Source organism: Hippichthys cyanospilos, chromosome 8 (assembly GCF_059441005.1).
Source record: "Hippichthys cyanospilos isolate Australia breed blue-spotted pipefish chromosome 8, RoL_Hcya_1.0, whole genome shotgun sequence".
Taxonomy (NCBI): domain Eukaryota; kingdom Metazoa; phylum Chordata; class Actinopteri; order Syngnathiformes; family Syngnathidae; genus Hippichthys; species Hippichthys cyanospilos.
The window spans coordinates 6,254,440-6,278,342 of NC_142376.1; the positions used below are offsets into that span (position 1 = coordinate 6,254,440).

Here is a 23,903-nt window from a genome sequence, read left to right on the forward strand (position 1 = left end):
GGCACACAAAGTTGTAAAGAAGAACCTTTATTTTATTTATCCCATTAATTCATTTTGCTGAAAATTTTATTAAATTCATGGCGCTTGATCGTAAAACCGGCCTGATATCAACACTTGGTATCTGTTCTTGCCCATTCCTAGTTTTTATGATGGCTGGCATGGTTAATGATGGAAAATGTACACGTTATCGCATTTAAACAGGTGTATTATCACTATTTGCTCACGAGGTGGTAGAAGGTGGATGATCTTGTTGATTGCATCATTTTTGTGCCATGTCACGATTGGTCGACAAAGGAAAGTCACTGACTAGTTGTGGAGATATATGAACTTCCTGAGAGCAAATTCCAGAGTCACAAAGGTTTTAAAGCACCTCCTTCTTTAGATCAACGTAAAAAAGCCAAACGAGTCAGACTGATTTTCTGCGGGATATCAGTTGTTATGACTCAGATTGTCTTCTTGCCTCCAGTCTCTCTTAGTGATAACTCTGACATACAACTAACTTTATCGAATCGAAGCTTTATGACTTTGACACGAAACAAGGAGGACAAGCAACTTTTGAGCCTTTGAATGCAATCACTTTAGAAGTTTCTTAAGCACGTACTATAATAAACACAGCAATTATATGTAAATGTACCACGAGCACCTCCAAGGCTCAATAATCATCACATTCGATGATTTCTTGGCCATGGCTCTTTGCATTCTCAACCGGTTGCCTGGCAACAACATCCTAACTGCACTCCAGAAAGTGGCACCTCTCAAAGTAGACAGATGGCTTGACCTTTACATACATGAACAAACCTCAGCCTTTTTGCCAAGCTGTTGTTTTCAACACTATGGCGCCAACGGCAGGCTATCAATCAACAGCATTTATAATTGGCAATCACAAGAAGCGGAAAACGCGGCGGTATGATTACATAAAACGAGTCTTACCTGCGCTTACTGTGATGGCTTCGATAAACTGGTCCCTCCAGCTGTTAGTTCCCACCAACAAAGCCAAATTGGTCTTCTTTATAAGCTTGTCCACTGTGTTCTGTGAAAGACGACAAGTATAAAGTTGTTAAGTGTAGGCAAATTTATTAAAAAATTCTTCTTACTCCTTCGCCTTGCCCTTTTTTTTTTTGCTATAATTGCTAACAGGGCCCCGAAGTTCACGTGTGTCTTTTTTATGGGGTTCGCTATAATTTATGCCATATTGTAACAGCAAGAACACTCCAAAAAAGGCTGTTTTCATGTGTGTGTGTGTTCCCATGTGTGTGTGCTTTATCACCCCAGACCCCCACCAAAAGATCCATTCAACACAATTAGCAACTCGGTTCTCCCTCTGAAGTGCAAAGAAAGGAAGAGGATAACAGTCCCGCCGCTCACTTAATTAGCACTGTTGCGTATATAGGACCATTATCTCAGTTTTTCATAAATGCTCTTTAAATGAGTCTAAATTGGAAGGAAAGATTAGAAGACATGAGCAGGCAAGAATTTCGCTTCCATTTATGAGCTTTTAGTTTGAGGCAATTCAAAAAGACAAGGCAATCAAAATTAAAGATGCAGTTTCACTCCAGTCCTCTGGGTGGCAGTAATAGATAAATGTGGGCGATGTGAGGAGGTGCTTGGGCAAATGTAGCGCCATTTTATTCGTGTTGGGTGTTTGAATGTGTGTGTTGTGTTTTGCCTTTAATGTCACAATAATGAAACATTTAAACCCCTGAGGGAAATTTTTGCTTTTCGATGTTTTTGATGTGTGATATCCAAGGAAAAGCAGACAAAAAGAAGGCTAAAATATTGCATGGACTGTCAAAACATGATGATTTTCAATATGCCACGCTGCTGTCCCTTCTAAATGCTTGCAAATGGAAGGTCGGGAGGTACACCCTTTAGGTGTCAAGTTTAGCCCATGTCAGGCTCATTTACTGCCATTCAAAATTGGAAATCTTGGCAGTTTTGGACATATTGAAAACCCGATGTTTTTTTGTGCATTTCCCCCGATATCTGCATAAATCCTTTCAACGGCAATTCGCAAACTGGGCACAATAGAAATTTTTGTATTGACACCCCAAAACCACCAGGTGGTGCTAGTGGCCAACCTATGCCATTTGCAAGCCTTTCAATATTTCGTTGATTGGGTTATTCTAGACTACCACTTTGCAAAAGTCTTCAAAAAGTCATAATACTCTAATTATGACATAGTAAATATTTCAATTTCATAAATATTCTGTATAAATAGTAAATAGTTTTGCTATTATCACATTTTTACAATTTTTGTACTCAAAAAAAAGTTATGTATGGATAGGGCTGATGCCATTGAACATATTGAGGGGTTGGAAGTAAAAATATATTTACAGTATATTTGATTATGTTATGACACTTTCAAAGTCAGACCAAGTTGGGTGATAATAAGGCCATGCTAGTAAAAAAATCCCCGGACACCCAGGGGTTAAATATAGATTTAAAACAAATCATTGCTTGTGTATCAGGCTGCGCAGTGTCATTGTTAACTTGTTTCCATGGCAATGTTTTTTTTCTTAGCTAAGTACTCTATTTGAAGTCACTTAAATGCATCATAATTTTGTTGGGTTCGTACGGATGCATTTTTCAGTAGAAGCCACCATTTGTGAAAATTTGACAAACATTCCAAAGAAAGTGTACGGTCCATACATGACTTGGTCAGTCTTACCTTGAACTCGTAGGATTCCTCAATGACCACCTCCAGTTTGACGTGATCTCCCAGCATGGGGCGACCCATCTCAGCGATGCGCCTCTCCTCCTCGTCCTTTCCTGTCAGAGCCTCTTCTTCCTCTGCAACCTCCTCCTCTTTCTTCTCCTCTGCAAAAACACAATGCAGATGTAGACATTTTGAACATAGAAACGGTTGTATAAGCTAATATCAGCTAGCAACTGATCGATACTAGCGATGCAACAGCTACAGTACATTTCTGAAAAATAAAACTAGTAGTTCTATTTTTGAAAAGTGTGAATTTGAACCATCGATATCGTATAATGTACCATGTACATTGTTTCTAAAAAACTTCAAGTATTGGGTCACCATTTAACAAAGTTAATATCGATGTCATGTTTTTTTCTGTTTAGCTGCTGGCATAGCAATTGGCAAGCTAGCTTTGTGTAGGTTATAAAAAAATGAGTTTAACATTTTTATCATTTTATTTTGCTTTTATTTAATTTTGTTTATCAAAATACAAGAAATGGTCACAGCAAAAGGTATAATTATCAAGTTGTCTAGGCAGCTAAATGAGGCTAGAAATATGAAAAGTATGCACAACTAAAATTCTGACATCCTGTAATCTGAAACTTATTAACCACAATACATCTATTACCCAAAAACAACGTTTAAAGATTTTAATTGGATTAAAAAAATAATGTTAATGGGTAGCATGTCGATGAGCTAGCATTCTGTGAGAATAACAAACAAAACTTTCAAGTTATAATAACTTATTTAGTTGTGTTTAACGATACAAAAGTAGTGGGTAACTAAACAGTTGAAAATAAAGTGGTGGTTGATTAAGCTAAATATTATCCAAGTGAAACATTTTAAACATATTCTTCAGAATTCTAACATTACAATAGCAAATAAAGCTAGCCAGGTCAAATACATTTTGAAACAATTTAAGAAAAATATCATCATGCCACAAGAAAGGCACTTAGCTTGCTTTCGACGCACGAAAAAACCCCAAAACTTAAAAGTGATACTAATCACTTCACAGTAAAATTCGGATTAATGTTAGGGTTGTTTTTGTTCTGTTTCGCTGCTGGCATAGCAGTTAGCAAGCTAGCTTATTGTGAGTTATCAAAGAATGAAACTAACTTCAACATTTTAGTAATTATATTGCTTTTATCTAAAAATAATACAGAAAGAGGTTCACAATAGTTCTAATCATCAATCTTTTTTACCTACATGGGGCTAATATAAGACACTATGGTAGCATTAGCTAGCAATTGAAGTTGCCTCCACAAATACATAAATCTCTTATGTAACGTGAAATGTAGAAAGTATTATCCAAGTAGCACATTTCCACATTTTAATTGGATTTAATTTTAAATTTATTTGGCTTCAAGCATGGAAACTAGCGAGCTAGCCGTGTCTTTGCTTCAAGCTGTTTTAAATGTTAAATTCGCCTTGTTTAGTTGTATTTAATGAATAAAATACGAGTAGTAGGTAACTGCTTGACAACAAAGTAGTAATTAAAGTCAAAAGCGCTGGTGGCCATGGTGACAATCGGGCCCGCTAGGTTTTGCTGCACCACTTAAGAGCTGTCGCCGCCCGTTTAAGCACACATGAGCTAACAACGCAGACTTAACAACATGTCCACAGACGCTCATAGTGACTCGCTGAATGACACTAGATGGCTGCGACAACTGCAGGAGGTGGATTATGACTCGTTTTTTTGGTCTTCTCGTGCGGCGAGAGAATGTAATGTCTCTTGAAATTGTGCCTGAATTCTGAAGGGCTAGTTAAATGGACTGTATCATGGGGGTTCAACTTTTGGGAGATTTTAGCTATGTTACAATTTTGATTTCTCACCCTAAACATCCCTTTAAGTGTTATTTCCCTTCATTGGTGGATTTATAAGTATTCCTTGCTTATTCGGCGCTCCAAGGACCGACCCCACCCGAGCACATAAACGTGACTTGAGGAGAGGCCTGATGACGATAGCAAGCTTTCACACAACCCGTAAAAGAGTGAATACATGCTGACCTTATCCATACTTTTTAGTTTTGTTTTGGTTCTGTAATTGAGGAGGAGAGATTTTGCAGCGGTTTCATTGATTAGTTACAAGGTTTTTTTGTGGAAGATGTCAAAGTGGCAAAAATGTGTGTTTGGGTGCACACAGTTGAACAATCAACACCAGTAATAAATAAGCCACCTGCGGGCGGAACTGTTGTTATAAATATTCGTTCCCATGGGACCGATTTAATAGGAGGAATGGCTCTTAAGTTTGGTTTATGCTTAATGTGTGAAGGCACCACGCAGAAATTTAACGTGCGGAATTTTTCAAGTGTTTTTACCAGACTTCTCATCTCTCCCCAGTGTCCGCACTCCCCATGAGTTATTTACCGTATTTAAGTCACAGTAGTCCTTTTTAGCCGAATCATAAATGTGTTTTTAACGGCAAACTAGCAATAGTTCATCGGCCATGTTTTCCGAGCGGAAGCAAAAATTCCAGAAGGTACATCTTGTGGAAAATCTGAATGCCGCACGTAGGGGCGCAGTTGCTGAAATTCCGTCATGGAGTTACGTCGTGAAGTCGCGCGGAGCTCGTGGATGCGTCAAGCATAAAGGAAAGCTTGGTCACTTGACGCAGTTTTTTGTTGGTTAAACGCCTGCTTTTGTTTTCTTCATTCACACCACTAGTGTATGGATGGATGGATGGATGGATGGATGAATGGATTTCGTGGCCAGCCGACATTGAACGACGTCATGCAGGGGGTGAGGCAGGTACATAGTGAGAGGTGCAGCTTTAGTAAACAAGACATTTCACTCTCCCGGTTAAAAATATCGGTAACATAAAACTCATAATAAATAAGAAATAAAATCGGCAATGTGCCTAATGTAATTTATATGCACGTTTCACTTTGAAAAGTTTAGTCTCATGATTATTTTTGTCAATCAAATGACAATCGACCCAATGCTAATACTGGAATTGTGAATGTGAAATATGCATTTGGAAGAACAAATTAAATAGTTAAAAATGTCTTATTTATTTGAATAGGAATTTATTTTCAGGGAACATGTGATCTAGTGGGGAGATTTTGGCAATGTGAAAACATTTGAAAAAGGTGGAAGAACATTGTGAAAAAAGTGAACATTCACACAATTAGCAGATGCTAACAATGAAGTTATGCAACATGACACACACACACACACACACACACACACACACACACACACACACACACTGGAGTCAAAGCAAAAGGAGGGCGAGAGGACTTTGCTGTCAGACAAAATCTGTCACGTATAGCCCTACTGAGATCCGCTGTGTGTATGCGTGTGTGTGTGTGTGAATCACTGAGCGTGTATGTGTGTGTGGGTCCTGACCCATGTGTTTTGGGCTGTTTTGCCCTCTCCGGGCTGTTCCTTCCTCACACGCTGCACTTTAGGCCTGCTGTGAACTCGCCTCTCGCCTAGTCTTCTTTTTTTTTTTTGTTTTACGACAAAAAATAAAGGTGTAATATCACGAAATCGTCCGCAAACTTCTCTCTCGGTCGGATGTGTGTGACCTCACCTGCGAGTTGGAAATGAAATGAAACTAGTTGTTCATGTTCCGAGTCAGCTTTCTTATGTAACTTATCTGTGAAGGCATTCATTGGTTATAAAAGGTCCTCAATTATAATTCAGTTTTACATAATCAGCGACAGTGAATTATTTAAAGGGCAGCTAAAGCCAGGATTAGCCATTTTTCACTGACAAGCGTACTGCAGTTTTGTTTTGTTTTTTTAATCAGGATAATATTATTTGTTTTGGAGTAAATAAATAACTAAAGATTTCCAAAACAACCTCTAGAGATGAGCAATATGAAAAGTCCACATGCAGTTTTGGGGCCGATTGATCCTCGTTTTTTTGAAAATTTTATTACTGTATTTACAATGTTTTTGACTGGACAAATTTTGTCCCATTCCTTCTCACACATCATTGGAAATGGGATGGGGCACTGCCATATTGCTCATCTCTAGGGTATAGTAAGGATAAGTATGTAAGTATATATACATATATTTCAACGGCTCATTTTAAAAATGTGCATACTTTGCAGTCAGATTTGGCAGTTTTGTGCAGCGGGTGAATTTTAGAGTTAAATTATTGTATTAAGAGATTGAAAAAAAATGTCTCTGAAACAAATTTAGTTTTTTTTAATGATTTTATGCCAATTCCAAGACTTTACTTTAGGAAATGTTGCTCGCAATTAATAATGGAAAATTTTGTGATTAATTAGATACACATTTTGAATATAAAGATGATTAACATTTATGTAAAAAAACAAAACAAATCCCAAGTATTGTGCAAATTTAGACGAAAACTACCTGAATAAGCCAGGAACCATTAAAATGCTTGCCTTCTCCCTTCAGTAATGTTGAAAAATAACGCCGACTCCTCCTAAATTTGAGGACGTCCCAAAATTCGTTGGAAGCCGAGAGAAAAAAAATAGAAAACACCTTCAACCACAGGTGTAAAACTCAAGGCCCGGGGGCCAGATTTGGACCGCCACATCATTTAACGTGGCCCGCAAAATGCTAATTATGACTGCAAATTTCTGTCTAAAACACCAAATTTGCATGTTTCCTTCAACTTCAACAGTTTTTAGCACCCTCTGATTTCAAAAATGTGTAAAATTAATTTGATTCCACAGTCACAAGGGCCCGCCAACAGAATCCAAAGGTACAATGTTGCCCATGATAAAAATGAGTTTGACACCCATGCCTTAATCCATTTCGGAATTTTTAAGGTGTCACCATCATTTTTACATAAATCCTATTAAACCTATAATCGCCAATTCATTTGTGTCCGTTTAAAATGTCTCATGACCGCTAGTAATCAGCATGACGGTTGTGATGCTATTCATTTTCAAAGCATCCTCTGAATTTCTTGTTGGTTACACCGTTTCATTTGCATAACCAAAACTCCAAAATGAAATCAAGCATCCTATTAGCGCTGTGACTAATCAAGGTAACAGCCGTTATATTAGATCTCATTAGATGGCGAAACTACTAAAAGTGCCACGCAGTGCCTAATGAGCGCGATGAAATGAGGACATCATGTGATGACTTTTCCGTTGGCGCATCCGAACACACGCATGCGGGGATGGAGGTCATAAAATGGTGTGTAGGACCAATCTAGAGCACAGAGGAGACCATAAAACATGGGTGTTAAATACCCACAAAGCACTGCAGCGCTCAAAGTGTGTGTGTGTGTGTGTGTGTGTGTGAGGTGTGTGCATCTCTGTGTGTGTTTGTCTATCCCTGAGGTGTGCTTCATCTCCTTGCTATGATTCTTCTGTCAGATCCGAACCTCAGCTATAATCTGTGAACACACACCTGGTCAACACAAAGAACTGATAGCACTATTCGAAGTGTGTGTGTGTGTGTGTGTATGCATGCGCACGTGTGTGATATGGGCTTGCTTTAATGCGTGTGTATGGTAGAGGTATAGGTGGTGTGAAGACATAAAATTTCAACCCCAGACAGGAAGTGGAAAACAGGGATCTTCAAAAACATCAGCCAATACATGTTCAATGCCAATTTAGTCATACTGGACAAAAAAATGTAGATTTGAATTGTTTGTTGTTGGTGTTTGGCTGCCACGATTAATTGAGGTGATCCTTGCGATATTGACGTTTAAAAAGCTAGCTAGCTATATGTCATATCAAGCACTTGGTCCTCCAACCACCAGGGGGCAATGTTTCCCACGTATTTACATGTCAAACGCTTTTCTCACCCTAATATATTATTTACCAGTATGAAATGGCATTGAGTTTCTCACTTGATTCCTAATATATACCGTGCTGGCTGTCAATTGAGACCCATTTTGAAAAATCCGATTGGCAAAAACTTAGAATTTGGTTTGAAATGACTGAAAATGACTGCTAATTGATTAAAATTTGTTTAAAAGTAAATAATGTGCTTGGTTCTAAGTAGGTTTCGTTTTTTCATTGGTTTGCACTGAGCAGTTAAGTTAACTGTGTTGCCCCGTGTGCTATTTGTTTGATTATTTACTTGATTTATTTTAGTTTTTTTATCGTTATTATTTGTAAGTATCAAGCCGTGAAGCCTAGTTTACTGTATATTCTGCTTGTTTAAAAAAATAGACATGTTTGACCAAACATGATGAATAATTGTGATTAATAATCGTGATTATTACTTTGGATATAATCGTGCAGCCCTAGGTTGTGTGTTTTTTTTTTTCTCAAACATAACTATCATCATGTTAATAGGTGTCGAACTACAGTCCTCAAGGGCAGTATACTGCATGTTTTCCAGTTGTCAAATGGGTATGGGCCAATAGAATGGGACCACTTGGGGAAATTTCCGTTTTTTTGTTTGTTGTTCTCTGTACATAGAGAAACATTGTGCCAAAAACGAGAGGTCGAAATCCCGTTTCATTCTTTTTAAATCCAAATTTTTAACCCCAAATTTAATTCTTTCGCTAAACCATAAAAAACAATATGATTCATCGTGTTAATATCAAATATTTGCGCAGGTATTCAATGTTTCTTTTATGATTGGAGTCATACTCTTCTGATTCGCATCTATATTTTTTCTATGCTTCAAAATTACAATGTAGCACAGTATGTGCTTTTGCGCCCACCTTCTGTGTGCATTCCACCTGTGAACACTTGTCAGAGGGAAAAAGCTATGACATTTTAAACCCCAGCAGCAAATTTCACATCTTGCACAGGAAGCCCTGAAAGCTCTTGAGTGGCGGGAAAAAAAAGAAGAAGAGGAGGAAGATGAAAGGACAGGTGTGATTCCCAAGCAAGCACCAGAAGGGAAGCAAAGGAGGAAAAGTCAAGAATACACACACACACACATATTATATATATATATATATATATATATATATATATATATATATATATATATATATATATATATATATATATATATATATATATATATATATATATATATATATATATATATATATATATAATGCTTGGCCTCAATCAAAAAGCCAGTCAAAATAGATGCCGCAAAGTAGGATTAGTGAATGTGATTTTGCTCAGCCAATCAGCATTGAAAGGTTACTATAATCATGTAAAAGGTTTGATTAAATATCATTTTTAAATGGTGTCATTATTATTTATATATTGACACTTAAACATTATGAAAAGGTTACTTCTTAAAAAAAAATGATTTGTTACATATTTGGGTTAGGCATAACAACGGATTTTTCAATAATTTCATAAATTTGTCATAATTTCGATCATTTTTGAATAATATTTTTTTTTATTATTACAAATTCAGGTTCTGGAATTCAGGTTCTTAGAAATGTTGGTTTTACCTAAATTAAAGCTGCAAGAATAATCTTAAAAAAGCGTCATCTACATGACTTGATTCAGGTGGATTAAATAAAGTTAAAAAAATCCACAATTTTTACGACATATTTTTACAATTTATTCAGAGTCCAGACATTAATTCACTGGTACTTTTTTTTCCAACTGTTTGGCTAAAGGAGGCTCTAAAAATGAATTATCAAATAAATTAAGCAATGAAGCATCGATTAATTTAGGTAATTATGTACTGAATCAATTGATTACTTCATTTAATTAAGTACTCAATTTAATTGATTGCTTTCGGTACTAAAGCACTTAATTGCCCTTTATACTAATGTACTAATTTAATAGATTACATTTGGTCATTAAGTATTGAATCAATCAATTGCCCTATGTGATTAAGTACTAAAGTTAACTGATTACTTTAGGTTAAAGTACTTCAGTACCTCATTACTTTAGGTACAAGAGAGTAATCTATTACATTAGATCACTAAACAAATCAATTAAGTTAGGTACCGTATTTTCCGCACTATAAGGCACACCTAAAAGCCTTAATTTTTTTTAAAAACCTGATGGTGCGCCTTAAAATCCGGTGCGCCTTATGTATGGATCAATATTGAGATTGGGATTCATAGATGGGGAAAGAAGTGATTAAAAAAAAGCTTTACCTGTTTCTTCTATGTGTTTTCTTTTGTGTTCTTTTATATTTTCTTTTATGTCTTTTGTGTGTTTACAGTTGAACAAGGTTGCTCATATTGACAGTGAGTTATTATGCTACTGAGTGTTATTATTTAAGTTATTATTGTTATTACTTTGTATTACTATATTGTGATTATTATTGTGATCATTAATTGAGGGTGCGCCTTATAATCCGGTGCGCCTTATATATGGAAAAAGTTTTGAAATATGTTATTAATTGAGAGTGCGCCTTATAATCTGGTGCGCCTTATAGTGCAGAAAATACGGTGTATATTTTTCAAGATTACCATATTTTCCGCACTTTAAGGCGCACCTAAAAGCCTTGATTTTTTTCAAAAAAGCTGATGGTGTGCCTTATCATCAGGTGCGCCTTATATATGGATCAATATTGGGATTGGTAGATGGGGAATGAAGTGATAAAGTAAGCTTTACCTGTTTATTTTGTGTGTTTACAGTTGAACAAGATTGGCCATGTTGACATTGAGTTATTATGCTATTGAGATTTATTATTTGAGTTTGACTTTGAGTATTACTATATTGTGATTGAAAAAGTTTTAAAATATGTCATTAATTGCGGGAGCGCCTTAAAATCGGGTGTGCCTTGTATACGGAAAAAAGTTTTCAAATATGTCATTCCTTGAGGGTGCGCCTTATAATACGGTGCGTCTTATAGTGCAGAAAATACGGTATTTAAGTACTAACGTTAGCAATGACTAAATAATAAGGTACTAAATCAATTGATTACTTTATTAATTTACTACATACAAAAGTACCAAATTGATTCCTTTTGCACACACTTTAGGTACTAAAATATTGAATACGTCTATAAGTCTATGGGGGGGTGTCGGGAAGGGGGGGGAGGGGGGGTCTCACACCTGTCCAATCTGCCCCGTTGCCTCTCCTCCACTGGGGGGCTTGGAGAAGAATGTAGAAGGAGGACTGCTTATTGTACTCCTCACGGTCTAAGATCCTAACCGTTAGGGTCTTCCTGTATGGGACACCCACACACACACACACACATAGAAGTGGGGTGGTAAATGCATGCATGGTAACAAACCAAACAACATGGCTCAAATGAATACACAAAACACACACGCATGAGAGGAGGGGATGTGGTGCACAAGGCGGTGATTCGCTCAATGAGGCTCCTGCCGACCTTTGGAGTCTTCGCTCTCCACCAGGCGAGGTTCTCCGATCTCTACGTAGAAGGTTTTGTTCTTCTCGTACTCCTCGTCGTCAATTATTTTCACGTTGATGGTTTTACTGAAGAGGAAGGAGGGAGGAAATCGAAGAGAAAGAGAAGGAGGGGGGAAAGAGAAGCAAAAGAGAAAAGTGAGGAAAAGGCTGGGAAAATTAAGAGGAAACAGAAAGTTTGGGATTTCCCACTATACAGTGCAAATTGTAAAATTTGGGCAAAAGTATGTTCTGGTTGTAATAGATAAGCTTTTTGATGGTTTTCCGACAATAAACCTGGAATAATCACATTTCGGAATAAACTGCATTCTTATAAATCCGGTTGAAAGGTTGAAATTATTCGTGGCATCATCCACAAAAATGTGAATAATTGTCAATATTTTCTCTTACTGTCATTGGAGCTCAGAAAAATTGAATCTTTTACATCTACAATTGTCAAATTATAGTAAAATTGGAGTGAACGTGAATAATTGTCAATATTTTCTCTATAATGGTCATTGGAGTTCAGAAAAATTGAATCTTTGACGTCAATAACCGTCAGTGGCGGTGAATGAGTTATTTCTATTATAGTTTTCAAATCTATAGCTGTCAGCTAAGCTCAGTGAAATCGAATTTGAAACGACGCTAATCGTCAATGGCGTTGAATTAGTTAATATTCTGTCTATATGTCAGTGGCGTTGAATTAGTTAATATTTTGTCTATAACTGTAAGTGGAGCCCAGAAAAATGGACTCTTACATCTATAATAGTCAAATTATAGTAAAATTGGACTTTGAACGTCAGTAATTGTCAATGGCGTTGAATGAGTTAATATTTTCTCTATAATGGTCATTGGAGCTCAGAAAAATTCAATCTTTGACATCAATAGTTGTCATTGGCGTTGATTGAGTTTATAATTTCTATAATAGTTTTCAAATCTAAGCTGTCAGCTGAGCTCAGTGAAATCGAATTTCGAACGACGATAATCGTCAATGCCGTTGAATTAGTTAATATTCTGTCTATACATCAATGGCGTTGCATGAGTTAATATTTTGAATATTACTGTCAGGGGAGCCCAGAAAAATTTAATCTTTTACACCTCTAATTGTCAGCGGTCTCGAATGAGTTTATATTTTCTCAAATTTTTCAAATCCATAACTGTCAGTGGAGCCTGGTAAAATTGAATTTCTCATCAATGTCAATGGCTCTGAATGAAATCAAACTTTGCCCTGGTACAAGTGGGAAATCGGCAATTTTTCCACCAGCAATTCAGCCAAAATATTCACAGCCGTTTGCTATGAACTGTAATATAAAATATGAGGCATTTATGTATAAGTACCGATAGAGAGAAGGATGAATTTGTTTCGCAAGGTCATGATTCAGCTTCAGGTGAATCTTAATTAGATGAAACTAGAGGACAGGGCCACTAAAACGCTTGAAACACTAACGTGCCTCAAAGCTTTTTTGCTTTTGTAACAAAATTACACTTATAATGGGATTTGTTTGGCTGAATTAGCAATAGACTGACAAGTGACGACACAGTTTGAACAAAAGACTTCAAGAACATGTGAAAAAAAAGTGCGGAAAGGATAGTAGAAAAGAAGAGAAGAAACAAGTTTTCCCAGTTGATTTCATCCCCGAATAACTAACAAAACACTCATCAGTCCGCTATGCCAGGACAACCGCACTTGGTCGATAAACCCCGTCAAGCCAGTACTTTTCGTTTGCTTGTTTATCTTTTCGCTCCCATCTGGACCCGAAAAGCCGGTTCCAAAATCCAGTACAAGGACAGCTGAAAGAACTTGTAATCTGGCCTGTAGGGCATCGCAACATGAAGCCACGCACAGATGCACATATTATTCGTGGAAATAAACTATAAACTAACCCTTCTGGTAATAGTAAATGGTAATGTTTCATATATGTGTACCGTATTTTTTGGACTATAAACTGCAAGTTTTTCTCATGATTTCAGCCCGTGTCGGCTAGTGTGATTTATCTGCATTTTTTTCTTTCACTAGGACACAATCCATGGGTAAAGTAAATGTGTGAACCTGTTCACCAAAATCAAGTTATGGAACTATGAAATTGAACTGAAAAGATGGGAATCAGAATCAGTGGCTGCGCTGAAACTATTTAAAAATATAGTATTAGAAATTTATATATATATATATATATATATATATATATATATATATATATATATATATATATATATATTAGAGCTGCAAAATTGATTGAATTTTAATCGCGATGACGATATTGGCAGCCACGATTAATTAAGCTGATCCTCTGCGATATTAACATTTAAAAAGCCGGCTACTGCACATGCAATATTTAAGCACTCTGTCATCCTACCACCAGAGGGCAATGTTTCCCACATGTTAGCATGACAAAAGCTTATGCTTTTCTAACCCTGATATATTATTTACCAGTGTGAAATGGCATTGAGTTTCTCACCTGATTCTTAAAATATACAGTGCTGGCTGACCTATTTAGAAAAATCCAATTGGTTCAGTTTGAAATGACTGAAAATGGCATTTTGACTGCTAATTAATTAAAATTAGCTTAAACGTAAACAATTTCCTTGGTTCTAAGTAGGCTTAGGCTTCATTTTTTTTTCCATTAGTTTGCACTCAGCAAGTAAGTTAATAATTTAGTTTATTTATTTTAGTTTATTATTATTATTTGTAATTATCAAGCCTTGAAGCCTTACGTGTTTAAAAAAAAAAAAAGGGCAATAAACAGACACGTTTGATAAAACATGATGATTAATCACGATTGCAATATTGACCGAAATTATCGTGATTATTATTTTGGCCTGAATCGTGCAGCCCTAATATATATCTGCTGCTTATATAACGGTGTCTGAAATATACAGTACTTTGAATTAGATGCACAGATAAGATTAGGACACATCGTAGATTTATACACAGGATAGTGATACTAAAGTATCCAAAAGAGTGCATTAAGACAAGATGTGTGGTTCACACTGCACTTTAAAGGCACTTTAATGGACTTAATTGTCACGGCGGTGGAAAATGTGTAGCCGGCCTCTCATTATCTCATTACGCACACCCAGGTTGAGCTATCTGCCGCTTGATCCAAACAAAGCAGAGTTTAATCCTGTAAATTACCGACATACACACACAAAGCAGAGGGGATTAACCTATTAGACAGGGCGCGCTCATTTAGGAATGTCCCATAAGAGCAGATGGAGAACAGTTCCCAACCTTCTGGACTGGAGAAGAAGCCAATGACTAACAGACTGCAGCCCTCACAGCAGCTGGAGGAAGGATGGAGGGGTGATGGATGGATTGGGGAAGGATGGAATAGACATGGCGAGATGATGGAGTGGAGAGAGATGAAGGATGAAAGGACGGATGAGTGAAAAAAAGAGTGGACGGATGATGGGATGACGAATGGCGAAAGAATAGAAGACGGCTGGAGGGCGGACATTTTGTCAAGTTACTGTAAGGTCTCTATTTAATATATATATATATATATATATATATATATATATATATATATATATATATATATATATATATAAAATAGAAGCTACACTACTGGCTGGGGTTGCATTTATCATCCACTAGATGGAGCTACGCTAAAGGGAATGTCAACAAAACAATCATCTATCTCAGTCAAAGACATTATGAATAAGACAATCAGAAATGAAGAATAAAGATGATTTGTGGAAGGTACTATCTGTAGAATGGAAAAAATACCTCTTGATTAGATTCCAAAGACTGTTTGGATCAATGCCAAGACGAATCAAGAGTTTACAAGAATATTATTATGATTCAATTAAATATGAAACTTGAATTGTTCTTAATCAAATTGCAAACAAAAACCTTAAAGTATGTTGTTTTGTAGGTTTAAAAACAGTTTCCGGATTCATTTTATGGAATCTTGCTTTCTTTTACAAAAAAACTGTTCGGTATTTTTTTACACCTTGTCCTCATATAAGTTGTTTTATATTTTTGAACCCCAAAAATGCAGCAAAAAATGAGCATTTTACAAATTAACCCCAAAAATGAGATCAAATGACCTAAATAGCAGTCGGTGAGCTCTTGACCCAAACTGAAATTTTTTTTCTCAACTATTCGAGTTCTGCTTTTGCGGTCGAGCGGTGAAAGAAGAATTTTTTTGAAAGTTAAGATATTCAGGATGAATTGAGGACATCCTGTGACATATAAAGAAAACGTAGAAGGGGAATAGAGAGCACTTAACGAAGGTAATGGAGGAGGCATGTCAGAGTGCACTTAATGAGGCATAATCAAACTATTATGCAAATGTACTCTCTTAATTAATTCCCCTCTGGGGAATCATTAATATCAAAAACACACAACCACATTCGCTTATACCGTAGTTGTCAATACAACCTGACTCCAGTCCTATAGATGGCAGTACTGAGGATTACAATCTGTTGGGTCACTGCTCTACTTGACTTCAATTAGGAATCAGGAGGTGACCCGGAATGAAAGTGTGGTATATGAAAGTTTTTCTCTGCATCTGGCGCAGAGTGGAAGTAACACGTGACGGAATCGAGTGAGGTCATGCGGAAAACGGTCAAATCGGGTCGTCGGCCATATTAGTTACACAGCAGGAAATCGATGAGGAGGTGGCGGGGCTATGTTTTTTTTTCCCCAAATTCGGGAATGGTGACTTGTCTGTTGAAGCTGGCAGACATCGTACATGACTGACCACACACACGCACACATTCCCAGACGGAACGCGCATCATCACGGTGCGAAACGCACAATGAAAAATCCCGAAAGATGAGGCGCATATTCCGCACGTGACCCGCGGGCTTGTGTGATGCGTTGTCATGGCGATGGGATATTTGGTCCACCAACAGGGGCAGAGAAGATTGTTTCCAGACCACCAATGTGCGTGCGCGTGCCTTGACACACACACACACACACAAAGACTCACTCTATGTGTGTATAATATTTGACAGTAGCGCACTTTGTTTGCAATAAGCTGTGTCTAAGCGCCTGCGTCCAATCATGTGATGATATATACAGTGGGAACAAAGTAAATACATGACTGCTGTCGTGTGTGTGTGTGTTTACATGCGTGTGTGTGAGAACAAAAAAAGAGTCAATATATTTGATAACCTTGACATACAAGAATGCTCTTTGTCCTTACTAGTAAGACATTTCAGTGCACCAGTTGAATTACAGTCTTTCCAGTATTTTTTTTTTTTTGCTATTCCTAGTACCATATTTGGTCTAGTACCACATTATACTTAATTAGAACCTTACTCATAAACTGTGCTGGATTATTTAGACTTCTCAAACTATAGACAATATTAGCGGATTTGACTTTTTAACGCAATGGTAAACCATCAAGACGGTTATCAGCCCATGCCTGATTACTAGTAGACATAAAAGTGGCAAAATAAATGGAAAAATTGTAATTCCCCAAATCAAACATGCACTTTAAAAACAAACAAAAAAAACAAAAACAATAATTACCATTTGGGGACAAGCTAGCAGCTAGTTCCTGTTCCAGCTAACAGCAGCTCGTATTAGCTGAGGTTGTAACGACATTATTTTCTGTAAAAGAAGCGAGCAGACTGAACCAATGTCCGAGTCCATCCTTTTTCATACGCAAGAATATTACCAATACGGAGTGGATCGTGTAAAAATTAGGATGTTTTCATCTGATTCAACTAAGAGCGCACCGGTTAAAGAACACGGAAAGGTATTCCATTTGACTCATTTATTAATTGCGATCTTTGAGCTTATACACACAATCATCAACTTGGTGAAACACGGATGGTGCGCAACTTTGGGTATTGATGGTAAAATTAACTTGAGTTGCGTCGCGACGAAAAGGAAAAACAACTGCGTCGATCGCATTCAACGTGGTGCTGCGTTTACTGACCGCTCATAATGTGGGAAATCTGAAGCGCGATTAACGAACGCGCAACAAATATATACACAACAAATATATATAAATATGAGTTTCAGGAAGATGGGAGTCATTCTATTTTGCGATCATTTTTACATTGTTGCAGAAAACACCAGAATTTGACCCATAAATTAAGGGTCCATCCCATTATTTTGGGGGAATTACGGTACTTTGCGAATGGGAAAAATAACTTAAATTTGATTCCCAGTAGATGATCATCCCTTTTCCACACTTACATTTGATGCTTACAAGGATTGTGGTGCCTTCATACATGCATGGAAGCACACACACACACACACACACACACACACACGCGCGCACACACACACACACGGGAAGATTTGGGCTTGAAAAGGTAGACGCGACAGGACCCCTGTGTGTTTACATCCCTGACAAATAGCCTCCATCTGCCTCTTCCAAAGCAGCTGAAACGTATCACTTCTCCTCCCGTGCATCTCTTTTCACACATTATCACCTTTTGGGTATTTATAGAAGTAAGTGTTGCCATTGTACGGGGAGAAAAGAAAAATGAAGTTCATTAGTTGCACTCCCGGCGCATGAGCGGCAGTAAATGTGCAAAATCAGATTGTTTATGCATATTTATTGCATTCAATCTTGATTACTTCTACTGCATCTGTAATAATATAAGCTTTGACATGCGAGACGAATATTATAGCATTGTAAACATTACATGTATGCACGGCACATGTATTACTTGTATTTAATTTAACCACATTTAGTATGCATGAATTGCAATGCAAGGATATTAGATGCACGGGATGTTTATTACTTGTATGAAGAATAACTGCATTCAATATGTATTAATTGTGCTGTAAGTATATTAAAAGCATTGCAAACATATAAAATGCGCTGTTGATGGAGACCATATTTTCGCCAGCCCCCCCCAGAAAAGAGCAACCCCCCCTCCCCAGTCGATGCACTGAATATAAATAAGATTATTATTGATGAAAATTGTCTACCTACACATGTATCCTTTTTAACATTAACAACAGAAAAACGCAATATAAATCAAATTTCAACAACCGTTAATTATTTTTATCGTGTTTATACGGGTTATAGCTTAGTCTAAAATGGAAAAAAAAAAAGAAGCAAGTGCACCAAAGTGCCTGAAACTAAAAGAAAATGATGAAAATTATTACTTTATTGCAATGACATTCCACATGACAAAAACAAAGACTTTTCCTGGGATCATCCGTGCACCCCCTGGCATTACCTCGTGCCCCACCAGGAGGGCCCGCCCCACTATTTGACAAGCACTGATGTAGACTAACAAATTAGGTATTAAATACCTTGCTCGTCTATGACTAATCAGAATTTTATTAATTATATCAGATTTATAGATACAAGTACTCTCTCTCTTTCTCTCTCTCTCCCTCTCTCTCTATATATATATGTATATACTCTATATGTACATACACATATAAATGTATACAGTTTCCCTCATGCAAAGCCATGCAGGAAGTTTTTTTTTTTATTATATTATTACAATTATTATTATGAGATAAGGGAAGAGAAAAACCCCGCCTCAGCATGACATATTTGGGTTGGAAAAAGCGAGTTTGGGAAACAGGTTTTATTTTAAGTGAGTGTGTGTTTGTGTGTGTGCATGCGTGTGTGTGTGTGTGTGTGTTGAGCGCAGTGGACAATCATCCACTTAGCATGACAGCAGTGACAAAAGACAGTATGCATTCATTTCTTGTTTTTTCTAAGAATTTAAAATGCGCACTTGGAAAAGTGACCGTACTGTATGTGTGTGTGTGTGTGTGTGTGTTCTCTCAGGCTGCTAGCCGCTTCGTTTGCGCAGAACAGATTTGGCGTAGGCGGACTAGTGAACAAAATGAGTGTAAATGCAGGTTGTATGCTCTCTTGTTTACGTCAACTTCACTATGCATTTTTTTATGTTACGAACATGAATTTTTTTTATGACTTTTTATGAGTTTCAATGCAAATAATTGGATTTCCTGACATTGATTTTAGAATAATAATCCCAAAATCTACATGTGTAGAAAAGACTGTCTGTAACTTCCACTTTCAACCCAGGCTAAACCTAGCTCCTTCCACACATACAAAGATGTTGGCCGTTTTTTAGGGGTATCGTTTTAACTCACTTCCTTATAGGGCTTGAACTAATAAATATTTTTGTAATTGATTATCCTATCAGTATTCCGTCAATTAATCAAATCATCTGAAACATTTAATTATTCTCGGTCTACTACTACAACTACTACCTTCATGTTTTTAAATCAGAAATATTCATTTTAAACTATAAAAAGTGAATATTCTATTAATTAATCCAAATAAATTTCATGTCAAAGAGAAAGCGTTGAAAGAAGATACTAGGGAGCTGAAATTTCACCTGGATTGTGGCATCTTGTCAAATTTCAACATGGCACTAATACTTAATTATCACACTACCAGGAATTGATATTGCTTAGTGATAATAAAGAAAATAAAGAAATAAGCAAGAATACACAAGAGGAATTGACGTTGTACTCAATTACTGGTACGGTCATCATTTTCCAAAAACTAAAGGAAATTTTTGCAAAAATCTTATTTTGAATACAAACAAAACTATTTTTTCATTTATATAATTTTCATATTGCATAAAAAACTTAAGAAATCAAGAAAAAACTCTATAACAATTACTGGATTATGAATATTATAATCAATTAGAAGTCAAACAATCAAATATATTTAACAGCTCTATTTCCTTGACAATAATGAATGAGAATATGAATGAAAGTATTATTAAAAAAAAAAACAACTGTATTACACAGGAAAAAAAACGTATCTGCACTATAAAACGCACTGGATTGTAAGGCGCATAGAACAGAAGCTAAAGTCGTGGCTGGGGTTAAATTATGCATCCACTAGATGGAGCAGCGCTAAAGGGAATGCCAACAAAACAATCAGAAGCCAATCAATCTTTTCAATCAGAATTTAAAAATAAAGATGATTTGTGGTACGTACTAGCTGAAAAATGAGAAAAAATACCTCGATTACATCAAAAGACTGTTTAGATCAATGCCAAGACAAATCAAGAGTTTAAACGAATTTAATTATGATTCACTTAAATATTAAACTTACCTTTTTTAATCAAATTGCAACAAAAAATGACATTTCCTTGTGGTTTTTGCGTCTTGTTACCATATAATTTGCTTCGAAATTGGAGCATAGATAGCATAGCAAAATTTATAAGAATTTTTGCTGTAAAAAATACATTTATAACTGAAAAGTACTGGTAAAAATTGAAGAATTTACACGGCGATAAAGTCATTCAAATGAAAACTCACAATTCACACATTGTATAAGGCGCACCGGATTATAAATCGCATTGTCAACTTTTGAGAAAATTCAAGGCTTTTAGGTGCACCTTATAGTACGAAAAATACGGTAAATACATGAATTCCTTGAAGAGCAAATCCATAAATGTGGAGGTACACCTGCACACGTTAAGAGAGAGCACGGCATCTGCATTCATGTTGGCTTTTACAGGCTGATAATGTCATTAGCCACAGAAGCTAACCGCAACAACATTCTGACGGCGGCGGGCTAACGAGCTTGTGCCTACACACACGCACGCACACACACAATTTGGCCTTTATGGAGGCTAATAAGGAGCATGTGAGCTCGCGCAAACATTCACACCTGGGACACGACGCTACAGTTGAACTTCCAAATTAATTAAGGCGCAAACTTGCTAGCTTACCCCTTGACGCGCCGTTGTGTTTGTCTCATGTGTCCGCAGCTGTACGGCAACGCTCGTTTAAACATGGCAGCTGCTCAACTTCACACATGAGTTCATTTATACATTTTTTTTAATATGCTGCGTTGTGGGTATCTTTTGTTGCTTTCTGTAACGAAACTCTGAGAGTTTTCTTGTACTAGCGAGAAAGAGGAGAAAGGCCTGAAAATAATCTCATTTTTAAAAATATTTTCCCTACTGTCTGGTTTCCGATTTTAATTGGTTTTTACTCTTTTGCTTCGGGCAAATCACATTCAACATACTTGTTATGCTAGCCGACTTATTAAATGGTAAATTACGTAACTGTCGGAAAAGTTCAGGCCATAATTGCAAGAGAATGTTAAAAAATACAACATTAGCTGTAATGATAATAACTATTTTTTGACGAACGTTTTGACAAGAGAATAAAAATTAGAGCATTCAAAATTAATCGGCGGTTAATCGATTATAAAATTTACCAACAACTATTTTAATAATCAAGTAATTATAATCATGTAATTATTCTGATTTCTGTAGACATTTTTGATTTTACTTTGGAAAAATGATGACCAAACCAGTGACTGAATTAGGTTAAAAAAACAAAACATCCTTCGCGTGTAACAACAATTGTTTTTTTTAAATCACTAAATTATACAAAATTAATAACATTGAATGATAAATAATCTTTAAGTGAGGAAAACGAAAATATTTCTAATACACTCCAAAGCAAACAAAATATATCCGATTATTCGGAGAATCGGTCGATGAGATAATCGATTCTAAGATTATTGAGAGTGACAGAAGTAATAAAAATTAGTTTTTGTATTGACCATTTTTGGGTCTGTTTTCATATTTAACACAGTTTTTTTTGCCAAGGGAATGTACACTTTGTGCTATGATAACTTAGTGGTCTAGGTGAAATTTCAGCTCCCAAGTGTCTTCTTTTAACGCTATCCCTTTTGATGTTAAACGCCTTTGATGTAAAGATGAAATAATTTGATAAAATACTGCAACGTTTATGGTGATCCAAAATTTGTAATAAAAACCCACCACAACCTTGATTACATTTATTTTTAACTACACACTGGTTAAAAAAGAAAGAAAAAAGTATGATTTATTTTGTGGTAGGAACATATCAATTACATTTTACTTGGATTTATGAAAATTTCTGGTGAAATAAGTGCTCACGGAATCAAAGGCGCTAACTCGAGTTTCCATCGTATCTTTTTCCCAACTTCAATTTAATTCCAGGCAATTTCGACGTTGGAGGTCCCTCAAGATACATAAAAGCCTTTTGGCTCAGTGGCTTTTGTTTTGCGCATTGTTTTTCCCAGCTCACACTCGCATTGTGATCCTTGGCGGTCCTCTAAAATCACATTTACGGGACTGCTTCTCTTTATTGGACGGGCGCAATGAAAAACGTTTGATGAAGCCGTAAACAGATGCGTTTTGTTTTGGACTGCTCTGTGTGCGTGCGTGTGTGTGTATGTGTGTGTGTCTCAAAATCCCTCTTTATGTTGTTTCAACTATTTTGTTCCGTTAATCTTCATCGGGAATTTCCCACTGATGTCTTCTCTATCTTTGTCCCGATGTGAAGTAAGGCTAGCTAACCAAATAAGGGCATTTGGAACATCCCGGGGACTCCCTAACACACACACACACACACACACACACACACACACACACACACACACACATCGGAAATGGCACGGGTACGCTTGTAAATCTTGATTGGAAACACACGTGTGTGTGTGTGTGTGTGTGTGTGTGCGCGCCATATAACATAATGATAACTTCCACAAACTTGCCAGGAAGCTGCTGGGATGTCTTCTAAATGATGTCCTTTTAAGGTAACCTCACTTTTGTGTGTGTGTTTTGGTGAATGCACGTGTGTGATTGTGTAAAAGTTTTGTCCAGATGTCGAGCACCTCTGGGTGCTCACTAATGTGTTGAGGCGACATCTGGTTGGTGCGTAATGAAGTCACATAATTAATATTTAATTGGACAACATTTGAGTATTATTAAGTGTTGGGCAAGTCCAAAAAGCTTACAACCAGGGAATATATATATTTTTTTGAGATGATAATAATTTCCTGATATAATTTCCATATCATACACTAACAATGTTGCCACACGCTGCAAAAAATACATGAAGCAGTTTGTATACCATGACTTTAAATTTGCTATAAATGAGTTGTATTGCCTGTCTATGTAAGTTGCTTCACCATTTGTGTTCAAAAAGCCATTGCTTATGGGATATACCTGTAAAAGAAAAGAGTAAAGATCTGAGTGTTGTTGTATTGTCTGTCTACATGAGTTGCTTCACCATTTGTTTTCATTTATCCTTGCTCATGGGTTCTAACAGTAAAA

General features: G+C 36.6%; 1 protein-coding gene across 2 annotated transcripts in view; it reads right to left on the bottom strand.

Moving 5' to 3' along the window:
- slc8a1b (solute carrier family 8 member 1b) overlaps positions 1–23,903 on the bottom strand; it is a 118,445-nt gene that overhangs the window by 13,021 nt on the left and 81,521 nt on the right. Inside the window, exons 5-7 of one of the 2 annotated variants that reach the window (XM_088420820.1) lie at positions 11,570–11,682; positions 2,669–2,817; positions 931–1,030 (exon numbers count right to left, since the gene is read on the bottom strand). In XM_088420820.1, coding sequence (XP_088276946.1) covers positions 931–1,030; positions 2,669–2,817; positions 11,570–11,682 — 362 coding nt within the window. Of the gene's footprint in view, positions 1–930; positions 1,031–2,668; positions 2,818–11,569; positions 11,683–11,850; positions 11,958–23,903 lie in introns of both variants that reach the window. The other variant, XM_088420821.1, reaches the window with a different exon arrangement.